Source organism: Urocitellus parryii, chromosome 7, assembly GCF_045843805.1.
Source record: "Urocitellus parryii isolate mUroPar1 chromosome 7, mUroPar1.hap1, whole genome shotgun sequence".
NCBI lineage: Eukaryota > Metazoa > Chordata > Mammalia > Rodentia > Sciuridae > Urocitellus > Urocitellus parryii.
In genome coordinates, this window is record NC_135537.1 from 127,302,870 (window position 1) to 127,321,752 (window position 18,883).

Consider the following 18,883-nt stretch of genomic DNA (forward strand, 5'->3'; position numbering starts at 1 on the left):
TCAAAGATTTCCTTCTCAACACACTAGAAAGCATTCTCTGCCACCAGATTGGTCCCTGTCAAATTATTTATAGGCAATTGGTTCACATACTCAAAATGGTATGAATACTTCTAATTATATCCAAACATGCCAAATGTCACTACAAACTATGCTGAGGGTTCATGTTGCCAAATGTGTTGCCTTAACAAAGAGGAGGTAGTTGCAGCATCAGCACAGTAGTTCCTATATAAACAGGATTGGCCCTTGAGCCTTATCTCCACCAAGAACTCAGAGGTAAGTGATGGGGTCTTGGGAACCCAAGGACCCCTAAAAGAAGAAAGAACTGAGCCTGTGGCTATCTCTGAGCATGAAACTCTTCCTCCCAACTTTAATTTTTTTTTTCATAGAGCCAGGCTTTAGGACAGGGAAATTTTAATTCTGTAACTGTATTACTGAAATTGTAGAGTCACTAATTAGAAACTTCTTGTTTTATAGTGTGGGACACTTCTGACCCTGCATTTTCTTCTGGAATTCCAGAGGTAAGGTTTGGATTGATTTAATCATTGGTGATAGAGAGGATTTATTTAGTCTAAGGAAACTTTGAACAATTCTTAATTATACACCAATTCCATGTTTTTACAGTTATAGCAATATAAATACTTGCAAGTGACTACTTCTAAATGCTGGAGAATTTTTTTTTTCTTTTTTCAAAATGTCTTATCTTTAGAGATTACTATTTTCATTTGAGTTCCAGGGTTAAAAGACCGTTTAGGACAGAATAAGTTTTGACAGTGAGTTCTCAGTGGTTCTTAAAATCATCCAAGGCAATAGAGTATCTCACACCAATCTCCCTACTGCAAAGCATTGAACACTTAGACATTTTACAAACATTTTTTAAACACCCTAGAAAAATTCTTACCAAAAAAAAAAATGAACGCAAACATTGTTAAAACAATATTTTAGCTATTTTTGATTATTCACTTGTTGTTGTTAGAAATATTATTGTTCTTTTAAAAAGTTGCAAGTCTTTAAAAGAAAAAGAACCTCATGGAATTTATATGGGAAGAGAGCCTCTATGATGAAGCTCTCATTTCTTGTGGTTAGATCTGTAACTGACAGATGAAATCTCTCATGGCATAAGGAGAGTGTCAGAAGAGATTTAGGAAATAGAACAATGCTAAGTTTCTTGGTAACAAGCCAAATAATGAAAAAAATCAAGAGAACAAGGATTTATTTAGATTCTCTTAACAAACCACTAAGAGACATAACACCAAAAATCAACATGAAGAAGAGGTTAAAGTTAATTATTTGGATCATAAGAGAAAAATGACTATCTGAAAGACAAAGATATTTTGGATAGCTTTGAAAATATCCTTAATTTGCATAAGATAAACTTTCTTTCCCTACTACGTGATTGTCCTAGCATATGGCCGTTGCAAACATTATGCTGAAGGAGAAATGAGGATTAAACAATGACAGATCCTATCCATCACTGGTTTTAGCTACAAAGATTGTTAAAGCTTAGAAATAAAAACGTGAGGATTCCATTCTAACTCAATTGCAGGTACTCCACCTGATGATCAAGGTATATAATCTGGAAAGGAAACTTACAAATTGTACAAATGAAGTGTCAAATTACAGTCTCATTCCAAACTAGTCCTTTAGATTGTGTTAGAACACCAGTGAATGTCAAGATTGGAGGATTAGTCACAGCAGCAGCTAAACTCAACACTTTGTTCATTTCCCAGCCTAACTTACTTTATGATTTCTGCTTTCCCTTTCTACCTTTCTTGTTTTTTTTTTTTTTTTTCCCCTGCACAGAATCCTCTGCTACATAAACTGCAGCCATGAGCTCGGGTTCAGATGCCGAGATGGCTGTTTTTGGTGAAGCCGCTCCCTACCTTCGAAAATCAGAAAGAGAGCGGATTGAGGCCCAAAACAAGCCTTTTGATGCTAAAACATCTGTCTTTGTGGCGGAGCCCAAGGAATCCTATGTAAAGAGTGTCATACAAAGCAAGGAAGGAGGGAAAGTAACTGTCAAGACTGAAAGTGGAGCAGTAAGTAAAAGCATAAGGAGAAAATAATCCCCATTTAATTTCTCTATCTCCTATTGCTGGAAATCTCCAAGCCTGTTGCTAATACAAACACACTTCTAGTTAGCGGGTAGACATCAGATTTGAAAGGCAAAAGAATTCACAGCAGTAACTGCATGTCTTCCTTTCCAACTTCATATAGGACTTTAACCCATTAATACAAACCATTTCTCTTCGATTCCCAACTTCCCAGTCTGAATCTCCCAATTAGGAAAGTAAAAAATAGCTTCTCTGACCACAAGAATTCTTCAGTTACTTATTTAGTTCAATAATGTATTAATATCTCCTTTACTTCAAAAAGAAAAAAAAAAGCAGTTGTTTTATAATGAGTAATAAGAAAAAGAATAAAAAGATATAAATTGATAGATAAATCTGGATAGGAAAAAGATAGTGGGAAGAAAGAAAATCTTTTAAAAAATGGATAGTGCCACAGTGAACATGCATGCAGGTAATCTCTTTGATACACTGATTTCATTTCCTTTAGATATATATCCTGGAGTGAGATAGCAGGATCATGGGGAGATGAGCGGGTAGAAAAAGGGTGATTGGATTTGATCGATGCATGCTGTAATGTATGTATGAAAATATCACAGTGTATCCACTGATATGTACAATTAGTATATATTAATTTTTAAAATGGTAGTATCCTAACTTATCATAAGAAACATTTTCTTGGCATTAAACTCTAAATAAATATGTTTATATGCCTTTAAAGAATATAAAATAATATAACAAAAAGTATGTGTGATTAGTTTTATATCATAAACCCTATCTCCAACCATTAATTCAAACTCATCTCCTGCTTCCTTACCAGACTCTAACTGTCAGGGAAGATCAAGTCTTCCCCATGAACCCTCCGAAATATGACAAAATTGAAGACATGGCTATGATGACCCACCTAAATGAGCCCGGAGTACTGTATAACCTCAAAGAGCGCTATGCAGCCTGGATGATCTATGTAAGTGTCCTTCAACATCTCTTTTTAGTCCATTTATTTTTCTGAAAAAAGAGACAGGAGCTAGGGATATAACTCAGTGGTAGAGAACTTGTTTGGCATGTGCAAGGCCCTAGGTTGAACTTCCAGCACTACCAAAAAATAAAAATAAAAAAGCAAGATACATATTTTGAATTTTCTGATTTTCTAGACCTACTCAGGCCTCTTCTGTGTCACTGTCAATCCCTACAAGTGGCTGCCAGTGTATAACCCTGAGGTGGTGGCTGCCTACAGAGGCAAAAAGCGCCAGGAGGCCCCACCCCACATCTTCTCCATCTCAGACAACGCCTATCAGTTCATGCTGACTGGTGAGTAAGGCATGTATAAATAGACTCTATGATGAACAAACAGACTGCATCCTAGTCTTATTATAATAATGTATTCCAGCCACTTGGGACTTCACTGTTTTCAAAGAACTTTCACAGTCATTATGTCATATTTCTTCCCAGGTGAAACTCACTGAATTCATTGTCCTGCCACGCTAATACAGCTAGTAAATGGCAACCTATTTAATTCAAGTAGAAGACTTCTGTAAAAATAGTTATTACTGACCAAATTTTTTTAAACTTTCTGATTTGGGTACAAAAGAGTTTAAATAAAAAATTTTTAAAAAAGAATCTACATCCACAGTCATGGAGGAAAAGACTTCTCAGCCACAGCTGGAGGATTTTGTGAGTTTTTATCTTTATTTTCAAATGGCACAGTTAATTCTACCAGCCTCTTTGGTGAGTGAATGAGGCATCTATTCACAGAAATGTATTGCCAGCCTCTCTGGCACTACTAGAACATGAATAAAGAAAGAGCTGTGACTCTCCTCCCAAAGATTGTGAAGGGCTTTCCTACCAGAATGGAAGGGAAAAAAAATCTACTTTCACTTTGGGGAAAAAAAAATCTCTTTTCTCTGAAACATTTTTTTAAAAAACTGTATGAAAGTCTGTTATTCCTGCCTTATCAGAGCATAAACAGGCAGCTTAGATTCACATTAGAGGCCCAAATGTAGGATTAAAACCTTTTATCTTCACATACCAAATGTTTTGCCTCTGGAAATATTCTAAATTCTCTAGTTTCCTGTTCTTCCATGGAATTTTGGAAACTGAGGGGCTTTTTTTTTTTTCATTTTTCTTTCTTTTTTATTTTTCATTTTTCTTTCTTTTTTATTTTTTCATTTTTCTTTCTTTTTTATTTTTTCATTTTTATTTCTTTCTTTCCTTTCTTTTTTTTGTTCATTTCGTTGCACTTTCTTTTAAATTGTCTTTTATAGAGGGAGAGAGAAGAAAAAAAATGATAAAATAAGAATATCCTATTATGAATTATTCAGGAGTTCTACAAGGATTCTATTCCAGCAAACTGCTCTTTGGTTGTCTACAGAAGCTAGCTACCTCCCAAAATTTATCCAAATGCTAGCTTATGTCAGAGATTTTAATACTCAGCAGCTGCATTTACAAAATCATGGAAGCTATGTACATCACCCCAACTAACTCCTCAGGCTTTGGGGCTACTCCAAACCCAAGATCACCTATGGCTCCCAAATATGATTTTTGTTTAAAATCATGCACAACTGTGGCATTCAACCTAATTAATATTATTTTAGCACTGCCAACAGACACCAGAATGCTGTTATCCATTTTCCACTATGTGCAATAGTATCTTCCATTATTTTGCTTATAGTAAAAATAAAATCATCTGAATATGATCCAAATCTGCATTCTATTTCCCTGAATAGAACTTTAAAGTTCTTTAAAGCTTATGTCTATATCTATATCTAGAAATGAATACAATGTTAAAAGGAAAATAAAAGTAAGTAAACTCCAAAATTCACAATTCCAGATCTCTTCTTATTTAGTATTATCAGCAATCAAATTAGTGACATCAAAAACTGGAAGGAGACCAGGTAGCAGAAAAATATGTGAACTGGAAATCAAAAACATGAATATATTTGAGTTTAACTAGCTTGTAATTAATATTACAAAAGTCACTTTTTCCTCTTTATGTCTCAGACTATTAAGACTTTGCCTAAACAATTTCTATGGTTTCTTATGACCTCAAATTTATATAATTCTTTTTAAAGAATTTACCAAAAAATTATATGATGCCTGAGGTTTTCTTTTTTATTAATAATAAATTTATTTATTTTAATTAGGTATATATGACAGCAAAATGCATTGATCCATTGTATACAATTACAGCACAACTTTTCATTTCTCTGGTTGTACACAATGTAGCATGGCACCATATGTGCAGTCATACATGTACCTAGGGTAACGATGTCCATGTTATTCCACCAACTTTGCCTGAGGTTTTCTTTAAAATAATTCAGTGAGTTTGGTATGGGGTTGAGATGATATAAAACTGGCTGGTTAAACTGCAAATTTTATGCTATGTATATTTTACCACAATAAAAAAATTTAAAATTGTTGCATCTATAAGATGCTCATACAGGGACTCAGTACATTATTGTGTCCACTTTTGTGTACATTTAAATTTTTCTGAAACAAAATTTTTAAAAATTAGTAAAATATGTACCTCTGTGCATAATATATATATTATAATATGGCTACTATTTAAAAAACAGAAAATAACAAATGCTGACAAGGGTATAGAGAATTTAGAATCCTTGTGCACTGCTGATAGGAATGTAAAAATGGCACAATTACTGTGGAAAACAGGTGGTCTCTCAACCAATTAAAAATATAATTATAGTATGATCCAGCATCCATTTCTGGATATGTACCCAGAAGAACTGCAGCAGGATTTCCAAGAAATATTAGTACATCCATGAGCACCATTCGCAATAGCTAAAATGTAGGAATAATTCAAGAATCCATTAACATATTAAGAGATAGGCAAAATATGTTATATTCATATAATGATATATTATTCTGTCTTTAAAAAAAAAAGAAAATTCTGGTCTGTGCTATATGGATGAACCTTGAGGAAATCATGCTAAGTAAAATAAGTCAGTCACAAATAAAGACAAATACTATTTTACTTCACTTATATAAGGTATTTATAGTAGTAAATTCAGAGAGACAGGAAGTAGAATGGGGTTGCCAGGAGCTAGAGGAAGAGGGAAATGAGGAGTTAGGGTTAATGGTTATGGCATGTCAGTTTTACAAGATGAAAGAGTTCTGGAAATAAAAGGTAGTAATGATTACAAAACATTATGAATGTACTTAATATTAATGAACTGTACATTCACATGTTGTTAAGATGGAAATTTTATGCTATGTGTATTTTACCACAATAAAATACAAAAAAGAAAAAAAGAAAGAAAAAGAAATGCATGATTCTTTTACCTCTAATTTTCACAGACTTTACACCAAGTGTCAATTGGCTATTTGGAGGGCTAGACACAAAGCCAAAATCCTAAACAAAATCTTCAACAAATTAAAAAGAACAAGCTTTGTCTGAGCTGAATCGATTTAATTATCTTCCTATTGAATGCACTTTTGTTTTAACTGATGATCTTGATTTCTTTCACAGATCGTGAAAACCAGTCAATCCTGATCACGTATGTGATTTTTTTTTCTTCTTCTTCTCTGATTTGCAGTGATTGTCTTAGATGTTGACAATGTGGGTCATAGTTCTGATCTCTTCTGATTTGTTTGACAGTGGAGAATCTGGTGCAGGGAAGACTGTGAACACCAAGCGTGTCATCCAGTACTTTGCAACAATTGCAGTTACTGGAGAGAAGAAGAAGGAAGAATCTGGCAAAAACCAGGTGGGCCTGACTGCCATGGTCAGAATCCAGGCTCTAATTAGGGCTCTCAGGTACCGAATTCTTGAGCCCCAGATGTGAGAACTGCTCTCTCCTTTGCAGGGGACTCTGGAAGATCAAATCATCAGCGCCAACCCTCTACTAGAGGCTTTTGGCAATGCCAAGACCGTGAGGAATGATAACTCCTCTCGCTTTGTAAGTCTCTTGTTCATGAAGCTCTTCTCCTTCTTCAAGTGTCGAGTAGCCATGTCTGAATTATTATTTCAGTTTCATCTCTCTGTATGCTTTGTTTTTTTAAAACTAATCTTTATCTTTTCAAGGGTAAATTCATTAGAATCCACTTTGGTACTACAGGGAAGCTGGCATCAGCTGATATTGAAACATGTGAGTAACAGGACTGCTGACAATCCAAACAGAGATACAAGTAATTTCATTTCCAGGGTTATTTTGCAATACTTACTATGCATGAAGCCTATAAAACAGTGGCCTGCTGCCTTGTTGCTTGTGAGCTCATGCCAGAGTTCCCCAAAATTCACTGTACACTCCCTTTATCTCAGTCTGAGACTGATGGTCCTATAGCACAACCTAGAGAATATCTGCTTCAGAAGCAGCTATGATTTTTTTCCCAAAACAAATACTAGGACTACCTATGGGTTCCTATGAGTTACCTGTGAGGTTGCAATATAACTTTACTCAATAAATTTTGCTCTTGATCTCAACTTTGATGTGTCCAAGGTAGCCCCTCACCATGGATTGACTCTGACATCATCCAAGGAAGGATGAGATATTATATATTAATTAAAATAGAGTTCACATATCCTCCATATGAAGCTGTTTTTGTTCCAGAGCAGGTATGCTTCGATTTCTGCTATTAGATGACGAGAAGCATAGGAAATGTCATATGCCTATGTACAACTGCAGGATGGTCATCCAGGTGCAATCTCAGTGAAGCCAACTGTAGTGCCCTCAATTTTGACTAAAGACACTGAGGTTCATTTAATTTGTCAAAAGAAATGATATTTTTTTTCTAGTTGTCTTTCTCTCTTTCTAGATCTTCTGGAAAAGTCTAGAGTTACTTTCCAGCTGAAGGCAGAAAGAAGCTACCATATTTTTTATCAGATCACTTCCAATAAGAAGCCAGATTTAATCGGTAAGAAAGAACCTAAATTCATAGATGTTAATATTTTTACAAAAAAATTCTAATATAAAACATAAACTCTGAATTCTGTGTACCCAGAAATGCTCCTGATCACCACCAACCCATATGACTATGCCTTTGTCAGTCAGGGAGAGATCACTGTCCCCAGCATTGATGACCAAGAAGAGTTGATGGCCACTGATGTAAGTCAGTCTCTCTCTCTCTCCGCCCACCTCACTCCCCCTCTCTTTCTCTCTCTCTCTCTCTCTCACACACACACACACACACACGATTTTAAAAAATCCATGTATGGTAATGATAATAGCAATCTAGTATATGTAGGATGTACCATAAATTTTCATAAATATGTAGTGTCTTCTTCCCTAACTTTTGTGCCCTTATCTTTTCTGGTAGAGTGCCATTGACATCCTGGGTTTCACTCCTGAAGAGAAAGTATCCATCTATAAACTCACAGGGGCTGTGATGCATTATGGGAACATGAAGTTCAAGCAAAAACAACGTGAGGAGCAAGCTGAACCAGATGGCACTGAAGGTACCAAATGAACCTTCATCTGGGTTTAAATCAAGAGAATATATCAACAACAACAAAAAAAATATTAAACCCTATCCTACACTCATCTCTCCTATATGGCAGGACTTCTGAAGGGAACAAACACATTTATACACTCTGCGTGCTTTCCTCACCACTACTTTCCTCTCTCCATCTCTCCTTCATTTATATCCAGCCCAAATAAGATCCAATATCCACTCACAAGCCTAACCTAGGACCAGATAATTGGACATAAAATACAATGCACTAGTACTCCTGCCTTGCCTCAGCAATGGTGGGTCATTATATTAGATAATTTTGCATACTGGTCTATTTTATCATTATCTGGACAAGACTAGGAGCTGGCAATAGAGGATCTGCCCAAATACTGGATAAGGGGTGAAGAATGCCCCTAGGGACATATGCATGTATATGTGAGTTGTGTACATATAAACCTGTTGGCAATATCAGCAGCACATAAGATTTTAAAAAAAGGATTTGAGGAAAAAAATCATGTACTCTGCATATGACAAGGATATGCAATGTAATGGATATACAACCCAAAGCTAGTTACCTGCTCTTTAAAGCCATTCCTGACCACCAAAGTTTAACATTTGCTCTTCCCTCCTCTAAACTTTCTAGAAGTTACTTTTGAACATGACATGTGTCATTACATTATAGTCACTAGAATTTTAGTCAGAATCATCCATTTTAATTTAATCCCCACATTTTCAGATAAAGAAATCAAACCAGTAAGGTTAAATCCAGAATGGCAAAACTAAGAAAAAAATCCAAATATTCTGATTTTTACTCCTCCCTATTATTTAGTATTAAGGTTTATTTATCTTATCTTTTCAACTATATCTAAAATGTCTTAAAAGAAGAGACTATGAATTTTACCTTACATAAAATATTACAATATACACTAGACACATGTTTACTTTTAATGAAAAACTTCTCAAAATCTACTTGGAAAAATCACTAAAGGCCAGTATACATGATCAACCTTTCAGAGGCAATTACATGTCCTGATGTACAGAGAATCTTATTTGACCTTCTACAGAATTAATTAAAGCTTTTTATTTGAATAATAAGAAAACTGGACTGAAAGAAAATGGAAAGATTAAGTTTAAAAGGATGTGCATTATTACACAGTCCCTGATTTGTGTGTCTGCAGTTGCTGACAAAGCAGCCTATCTCCAGAATCTGAACTCCGCAGACCTGCTTAAAGCCCTCTGCTACCCCAGGGTCAAGGTTGGCAATGAGTATGTTACCAAAGGTCAGACTGTGCAGCAGGTAAGCACACAACTCCAATGAATCACATCCATCCCAGGCTTCCATGACATGTTTTTGATAATATTAACAAACATTACTGTTTGTGAAGGTATACAATGCAGTGGGTGCTCTGGCTAAAGCTGTCTATGAGAAGATGTTCCTGTGGATGGTTACCCGTATCAATCAGCAGTTGGACACCAAGCAGCCCAGGCAGTACTTTATTGGGGTCTTGGACATTGCTGGCTTTGAAATCTTTGATGTGAGTTATATTAATATTAATACTAAGTGAGGGGGAGGCAATTATGGGATTTGATATACTAGGTATTTTCATTATTCACTTACATTGTTACAGTGTCCACATGGTTTGTTCCAATGATGCACCTAGAACAAGACTTATCTCCAAAATATCCAGGCAGTAATAGAATGCAATAATACTAATAACTAACTTTTATTGAGTAGTCAGTGTATTTCTGGCACTATACTAGGGATTTCAAAAGGTTACTTCATTTAATCTTCAAAACAACCCATGAAGGAGGAGTTAACATTGCCTTTAGTTACATACAAAGAAGTTGAGATTCAGGGAAGTCAAAACAATAGCAAAAGATCTAACAGACATTCAAGACAAAGCCACATCATGAACCCAGATCTGCAGCATTTGAGCCACACGCAGGCATCTTTCACGGAGGAGAAAAGGTAGAAAGACATCCAGACATAAATGATAGTCTTTCCTTGTCCAAGTTCATCTTATACAAATGATTTAACGTCCAGGAGGATTTTTTAAATGTTTGATGTAGAGATAATAGCCTATTCATTTCACTTTATACATCAATTTAAGATAAGATTTCCTAGCTGGGTGCTGTGGCTCATGCCTATAATCCCAGTGGCTTGGAAGGCTGAGGCAGGAGGATCATGAGTTCAAAGCCAGCCTCAACAACTTAGTGAGGCCCTAAGCAACTCAACAAGACTCTGTTTCTAAATAAAATAAAATAAAAGGCTAGGGATATGGCTCAGTGGTTAAGAACCCCTGGTTTCAATCCCTAGTACCAAAAAAAAAAAAAAGATAAGCTTTCCTTAATAACATGACAACCAAGGTGAAACATGAACTTTATTTTGAATTGTAGCATTGGGGCAGTTAAATAAGGGAGGCGTTCCAATAAGTTTCTTTCCCTTTTGCTCTTAAATCTGAACCACAGCATACAGGACCATGATTGCATTTTTAATGTACATTCTTGTCTGTGCAATCTTAAAGTGAAAAGATACCTTATAGTGTAATTGATACCTGGGCCCCTAAAGAATGTCCAGAATTCATAAGAAAGACTCATGTCAATAATGGTCATATTTTCCTGGAAATTTTGAAGGAAGAATAATTACTTTAAATAGTATCTCATTACTCTATTACACATTGTTTCAGTAAAAGATAATTTTCGGTAATGAATTTTACCACCATAAAAAACAGTTAACATTGGAAATCTCTTCTGTTTTGAGCAGTTCAACAGCCTGGAACAGCTGTGCATCAACTTTACCAATGAGAAACTGCAACAGTTTTTCAACCACCACATGTTCGTGCTGGAGCAGGAGGAGTACAAGAAGGAAGGCATCGAGTGGACCTTCATTGACTTTGGGATGGACCTGGCTGCCTGCATTGAGCTCATTGAGAAGGTCTGTTTGGCTTCCAAGGGAAAGTCAGGCTGTGAGGATTAGTTTCACATATGTCTTCAGCAATTCTAGAAAGTTAATACTGTAATCTCAAGTAATTTAAGATCTGAGTGAACTGGAAAATAACTATTTAGAAATAACTTCTTCTATGACTCTTACATTGGAAGGATGAAAGAGAGGTTAATTTTGTTCTACCCAGTTTTCCTTTTCCTTTCTTTCCTTTTTTCTTTTCAGTACCGGAGATGGAACCCAGGGCCTCACCCATGCTAGGCAAGCACTCTAAGATTCTATCTTCAACCCTTTTTATTTTACTTTGAGACAGGATCTCACTAAGTTGCTCAGGCTGGCCTCAAACTGTGATCCTCCTGCCTCAGCCACCTGAGTAGCTATACAGCAGGCATGCACCACCATACCCAGTCAGTTTTATTCTAATACCAATACAAACACAATTTTAAAGCAGCACTGAAAATTTTACTTGAGGTCTGCTTCACCAGAAGAATCACCCTTATTAGATTAACTATCTCCATTACGATCCAATGTCATTATAAAAGACTTCTCTAAACAAAAATGAATGTACAGGTGATACAGTTGGTGCTTTTATGAAAGCTAATTTGTTAAAGTCCAACTGCTCATGCTACTTCATAATCTGTTTTTTTTTTAACTTTTTTTTTTGTAGTTCTAGATGGACAGAATGCCTTTATTTATTTTTATGTGGTGCTAAGGATCAAACCCAGTGCCTCACACATTCTAGGCAAGAGCTCTGCCACTGAGCTACAACCCCAGCCCCATAATCTATTTTTAAGGAGATAAATATACAACCCTTTAAATAAAGTTTGGGTTACTCATACAATTCCATTATTGTGTGTAGAGTCAACATCATTCTAAGTAAGTAGGTTCTTTCCATAGCAAAATAAAACTTTGACATTTATTTAATAGAAAAAGAAGTGTGATTATTCAAAGCATCTTTAAAAATCACCGATAATTGCTCTGCTGACCTTTGGGATTTGTAGTCAGGTATTCTTTTAATTGAAAATAATGCTAGATTGAATGTGAGAAAAAATACACACACACATATTTAATTGAGGGACTCATAATTTTATAAAATAACAGATCTATATATTTTGAAAGAGAGGCAACTGATACCACTGTTTACTCTTCTGAATCCAGCCACTGGGCATCTTCTCCATCCTGGAAGAGGAGTGCATGTTCCCCAAGGCAACAGATGCCTCCTTCAAGAACAAGCTGTATGACCAGCACCTGGGCAAGTCTGCCAACTTCCAGAAGCCCAAGGTAGTCAAAGGCAAGGCTGAGGCTCACTTCTCCCTGATCCATTATGCTGGTACTGTGGACTACAACATCACTGGCTGGCTGGACAAGAACAAGGACCCCCTGAATGACACTGTGGTTGGACTATACCAGAAGTCAGCAATGAAGACATTGGCCAGTCTCTTTTCCACATATGCTAGTGCTGAAGCAGGTACTTTCTATGTCCTTAATCTAAATTAAACCTGTATCCATAGAGTGTTCATATAACATTCTAGCCTTTGGGATTCTATTATAATTGATGGGTTTTCTTCTTTTTACCATAGATAGCGGAGCAAAGAAAGGTGCTAAGAAGAAGGGCTCTTCTTTCCAGACTGTGTCAGCTCTTTTCAGGGTAAAATGCTAATTTAAAATAAAAATATATATTCAGCTTCTATAAATTATTATAATTATAGAATTTATAAAGGAATGGAATGTTAATAGGAATCAATTCAAATATTTACTTTTGTCATTCCTACAGGAGTGGTTGCTTTATTCATTATTCCTTATTATGATTATCTAATGAATTCAGGAATGCCAAAATATTCTTAGAAGCTTTTTATTATATAATGACCTGATTTTTAAGGAAGCATAACTGAACTTCATAGCTATTTTGTGAAGGTCATATTCCTATTTCCTAATGTTGCCCTTTGAGAATGTTTTTGAGTTTCTCTTTCAGAATGAGCCTGAATATACTCTTTTTAGAATATCCTTACACTATAACACATCTTTGTCCTCTGAAGTGCATTTAATTTTTTATATTAGCTGAAAAATCCTAGTGATTTAAATGAATAAGATAAAAAAACTCTTGAAATTGAAAGAATAATAATTTCATTACAAATGTAATTTTCTTATGTCGTTGAAAAAATGGCTCTTCCTAAGGGAAGTACATAATACATCTAGTCTAATGACTGCTTTATGAGATTTTGTGTGGCTAAGTCTCATTCCCTTCAAAACTAAAATGCAGATATGGCCTATAACCTCTGACTTAAACGGAAAATTTCTCTTGTTCTTTTCCTTTCTCACTACTGATTTGCATTATCTTACCAAATAGACTCAGTTTGTTAAATTGTTCTTATTATATGTTTTCAAGACTACAAACTCACATTACTTATTTCCATTTCCTAATGGTTAACTGAGATACAGAAAAAATCTGTCTTCTGTCTTCTTAAAGATTATGCCTAAGAAAGACTGATCAATATTTATATGTAAGATTTTTATGGCTGGATGAAACACCCTCTCCTGTCATAATCAATCTCTGTATTTTTGGAATAACTATCCCATATGCTGCAGACCATGTTCTTGGGTACCCAAGATCAATCCACACAAGATTATAAAATCTCAAAATTTTAGATTTGTCAAAAAACTAAACAAAACTAGAAGTTAGAGGACCCTGGGAATAATGAACTCAAGGTAGGAATCGAAAAAGTTGAACAATTGTTAATCTAGGTTTCCTCTGTAAACTGCTAGCAACTGTGAAAACTATTAGCACTGAAAGAGACAAAAGAGACCAAAGGATCATATCAACTATTTTCAGATGAAGCTCAGAGAGACAAAAGGGATTTTATAAAGTCAGGCAGCTCATTAGTGGCAGAGAAAGGCCACTAAGTCTTTTGTCTTCTGATTCCCAGTTGAGAACACTTCCTGTGTATCAAGGCTACTGACTTTGCAGTCTGTTTATCAAACAGATCCTAGATGTTATAAATTAATTCCTTAGAGGTCTACATTTCTTCCCAGCCCTCTGGCCTTCTGGCTACTTAGCAAAATAGAATCCTGAGACCTTCAAAATACTGAGCAATTGAAGCTCCATAAGCTTATGTCTATTAGTTAAGAGAGTATCATATAATTATTTTTTTAAAAAATCCAAAACAGAACTTTCTCATCAAGTCCCTTCTATTTGGTTTTCTAGGAAAATTTAAATAAACTGATGACCAATCTGAGGAGTACACACCCTCACTTTGTACGGTGTATCATTCCCAACGAAACCAAAACTCCTGGTAAGAAACAGAGCATGAAATAATCAAGCAGGAACAGGTTTGAAAATTCAGTGCCCAGAAGTTAAATTCTCTTCTCTATTTTTAGGTGCCATGGAGCATGAACTTGTCCTGCACCAGCTGAGGTGTAATGGTGTGTTGGAAGGCATCCGCATTTGCAGGAAAGGATTCCCAAGCAGAATCTTATATGGGGATTTTAAACAAAGGTCAGTTCTCTTTGTTGTATTTCATCAAACGTTGTGAAGATTTTATCATCTTAATTGCTGTCCTCTGTTATTCTATTTCATGTAATCTTCTTGGTATATATTATAAAATTAAGAGGTTTAATAATACAGTTTTGAGGTAAAAGTACAGGATAACAGGTTAGAAGAACAATAGGAAGGAAGTATGCAACAGAAAATCATAGTTTCACTATCTGACCTTAAAGAACAGTTAGACTTCCTACTTTGACTTTTGTTCTTAAGATTTTTATTGATATTTCTTTTTGGTGTCATTTGAATCTGGAATCACACCTTCCTAACTATTCTTCATCTGTCTAACTTAACAGATACAAGGTTTTAAATGCGAGTGCTATTCCAGAGGGACAGTTCATTGACAGCAAGAAGGCTTCTGAGAAACTCCTGGCCTCTATCGATATTGATCATACTCAGTATAAATTTGGACATACCAAGGTACGTTACTTATTTATGCCTGATCCAAGTACCTTCTGCCACTTCTGTCTCATGTAGTATGGGGATGATTTGTGGCTCTTCCTTTCTCCAGGTTTTCTTCAAAGCTGGTCTTCTGGGTCTTCTGGAAGAAATGAGAGATGAAAAGTTGGCCCAGATTATAACAAGAACACAAGCTGTCTGTAGAGGATTCCTAATGAGGGTAGAATACCAGAAAATGTTACAGAGGAGGTAACAATGATATAGAATATCAAGACTATAATTATCAATTAGACTGGAGATTCCCAATCAGACTTCATCATTCACTAATTCTTTTGTTTTGTGGTTAACATGTGCCTCTCAACCGTACAATACATCAGCTTTTGCTTCACAGCTCATACTTGAATTCCCTCCAAAACTTCTCTCTTGCCTTCAATTTCTCCCTTTTCAACTATGTCACATATAGCCACAGAAACAGTTTGCAGAAAGCACTATTTTCATCAAGCCATATCTGAGTTTGTGGCTCCCCATGGTGTGCTATATCAAATCCAAGTTGCTTTGTTTGGTTTCAAGGCCCTCTCTGTTCCCCACCTCATCTATCATTTCCAACCACACAGTCTTTTCCAGCCAGGCTAAACAGTTTACTTATCTCTTATGTTCATGTTTTCACAAGTCCTGTCCCCTCATCCAAATTTATCTATTTAAAGGTTCCATTTCTCCTTTCTGTAATTAACCTCACCAACCTTATCTACACATTCCCTTTCCTCACACACATCTTACATTCATTTTGCTTGACTGTACTTATTCAGGTTCACATTACTAGTGTTCTCAAGGCTTTCCCATGTGTCTACATTATGGTTTTGTCATAGTGTCTGCCTTGTCAGACTTGTAGTTCTTAAAAATTGGAGCTATAGAGATAGAATTTTCATTTTAACAAACTTGAAGATAGATACACATTGTTACTAGTTACTCAAACCCTTTTAGTCTATTGGTATACTTTGCAGAAAGGGTATATTCTATTACTATTTTTGAGTTTTACCTAAGATTAAACAAATTTTAGAGCACAGTTCATATTAAATACTCAGCAATTATTAATATCTAATTAAGCAGATAAGACTGAGGCCCTCAAAAGAATTTAGTAAAACCACTGTATTATCTGAGGAAGCTAACAAAAGAAGAGTGGATATTTCAGTGGTGATTAAAAAGGAGAAGTTTAAAGAAAGAGATGACAAATCAGATGGTCACTTTAGCTGGGGCAATTCTGAAACCTATTCCATTTCACAGCTAACATTCATATGGCAACAGCCAAGCAACACAAGCAACTTAAAATTGCTACATCCACTCCCAAATCATTACCACTGTAATAGGTCAAATGATCCTTCAGTGAATGGGTATGCTACTCATAAATTCAAATATTTACCCTCCAAAGTCAGCTTCTATCCTAGTTTGATGGAAACTAAGAAAAAAGAATTGCTCAATAGGAACAGAACTTATTAGCAAAGTAGTTGTGCTGAGGACTGCAAACTATGAATGTGAGTGTTCAGAGTACATGTGTGTAAATTTTGCATATACAGAATCTGACATTCATGTACAAAGATTATCATTAAAAGAACAGTTCATGTGCAATAGTTATAAAAATTTTGCATCTAATGGATCAGTCTACACTGATATTGTTTTGTTTTTGTTTTTTTGGTACTGAGGATTGAACCCAGGATTACTTAACATTGAGCTGCATCCATAGCCCTTTTTTAATGTTTTATTTTTCGACAGGGACTTGCTAAGTCCTTAGGGCCTCACTAAATTGCTGAGATTGGCTGGAACTTAAAATCCTCCTGCCTTAGCCTCCTGAGTTGCTGGGATTACGGGCATGTGCCACTGTACCTGGCAACACTGATATTTTTATATCATTTCAGAGAAGCCATTTTCTGCATTCAGTACAATGTCCGTGCATTCATGAATGTCAAGCACTGGCCCTGGATGAAACTATTCTTCAAGATCAAGCCCCTCCTCAAGAGTGCAGAGACTGAGAAGGAGATGGCTACCATGAAGGAAGAGTTTCAGAAAACCAAGGATGAACTTGCCAAGTCAGAGGCAAAAAGGAAGGAACTGGAGGAAAAAATGGTCACTCTCTTGAAAGAGAAAAATGACTTGCAACTCCAGGTTCAGTCTGTAAGTACCCCATATTCTGAACACTCCATGTTACCAAACCTTTATCTGAAATGAGCATAGAGTCTGACTTACAAAATTGTCTTCTTGAAAAAAAAATCTCAGGTTTTGTTATTATTGTGTAAGTATTTCCTGATCTTCCCATATTATGTAAGGAAGGAAAAGCACAATTACATCCAAGTTACAAAAGGGAAAAGGGAAGATTGAAGAATTTATTCAATAACATCACAAAATTTAATTGCCACAATAGAATCTAATTGAAAGTAAAGCCCCCAAATCTCAGTGAAGTATTTTATTCCTTTGTCTTGGCTGCACCATCTCAGCCTTAAGAGTATAGTCTTATTTTCTAAACACAAGTGTATGAGATTGTCTTCAAATTCAAAACTGACAGTTAATATTCTTTGTCTCTATACCTCCTTTCCTCAACACCTGAGATTAAACATAATAAACATACTTGCATTAACTTGAACTGAACTACCAAAGAAGAAGGCCAAGCAATGCAGCCTCCCAATTCCTCCTTTGATGCAAAGAAGAGTTCTTAGGCCTCTGTTTATGAGTCAAGGAGTTCTGTCAGTGTAGAAGTATATTTGTCACCAGCGTTCTGGACAAACATAACCTCCCATTTCCTTAGTTCAACAAGCCCAGCATGTCATAAGGAAGCTATAAAGAGGATAGTTTTCCTAAATTTTAAGTGATTTTTCAATGTTTCCTCTGATAGTTTCATTTATATGAAAGTTACATTTTTCTCAAAACCCAGGAACCACAGCCTATCTTTACCTCTTTCCATAGTCATGATCAGTTAGAGAATACTTATTGAATACATCACTATTTTTAAAAAAGCAAAGGAACTATAAGAGTCTCATTATCACCCTTTTTTATTACACTTATTTTCAAATAATTTTTTAAAATGTAAGATATAAACAAAACAAACTGTGAGAAGTTAAAGAAATTCCCTGAGGCAGAGTTAATCTAATAAGTTGTTGGCTGAATTGATTTTAATGTGAGTCCTTTAATCAGTCACTTATAAAAAAATTTTACAAAGCTCTCTATACAGTTTCTCAGAATTACTTATACATTCTAAAGTTCATTTTGAAGCTAATAGGTAATTCTTTAAATGGAAATGGAAATGTTAAATAATTATAGTGTTGTCATGGACTGTCAAAAAGGTTTCAGCTTAATAAAATGCTTAATAGTGTTTAAGTTATTTTTTTATTTTATTTTTTAAATGAAATCCAGCAACTAGTTGTTGATATGAGGAGGGAACAAACAAAATCAAAACTAATTGATTTCATTTAATCAATATCTTTGAACATTACAGCTGAACGGCCCTTGGCAATCATTTATTCCAGTCTCCTTTTTTACATATAGGGG

General features: G+C 35.4%; 1 protein-coding gene across 1 annotated transcript in view; it reads left to right on the forward strand.

Annotated features, from left to right (window-relative positions):
• Positions 1-474: 474 nt before the first annotated feature.
• Positions 475-18,883, forward strand: part of LOC113183991 (myosin-8) — a 29,277-nt gene continuing 10,868 nt past the window's right edge. Inside the window, exons 1-21 of the mRNA XM_026390555.2 lie at positions 475-518; positions 1,801-2,036; positions 2,887-3,030; positions 3,218-3,374; positions 6,550-6,577; positions 6,679-6,787; positions 6,887-6,979; positions 7,105-7,168; positions 7,836-7,934; positions 8,022-8,125; positions 8,337-8,475; positions 9,650-9,768; positions 9,857-10,006; positions 11,236-11,406; positions 12,571-12,880; positions 12,993-13,060; positions 14,615-14,702; positions 14,788-14,905; positions 15,247-15,370; positions 15,462-15,598; positions 17,260-17,515. Of these exons, the coding sequence (XP_026246340.1) occupies positions 1,827-2,036; positions 2,887-3,030; positions 3,218-3,374; positions 6,550-6,577; positions 6,679-6,787; positions 6,887-6,979; positions 7,105-7,168; positions 7,836-7,934; positions 8,022-8,125; positions 8,337-8,475; positions 9,650-9,768; positions 9,857-10,006; positions 11,236-11,406; positions 12,571-12,880; positions 12,993-13,060; positions 14,615-14,702; positions 14,788-14,905; positions 15,247-15,370; positions 15,462-15,598; positions 17,260-17,515 (2,688 nt within the window). The 5' untranslated portion in view covers positions 475-518; positions 1,801-1,826. The remainder of the gene's footprint in view (positions 519-1,800; positions 2,037-2,886; positions 3,031-3,217; positions 3,375-6,549; positions 6,578-6,678; positions 6,788-6,886; positions 6,980-7,104; positions 7,169-7,835; positions 7,935-8,021; positions 8,126-8,336; positions 8,476-9,649; positions 9,769-9,856; positions 10,007-11,235; positions 11,407-12,570; positions 12,881-12,992; positions 13,061-14,614; positions 14,703-14,787; positions 14,906-15,246; positions 15,371-15,461; positions 15,599-17,259; positions 17,516-18,883) is intronic.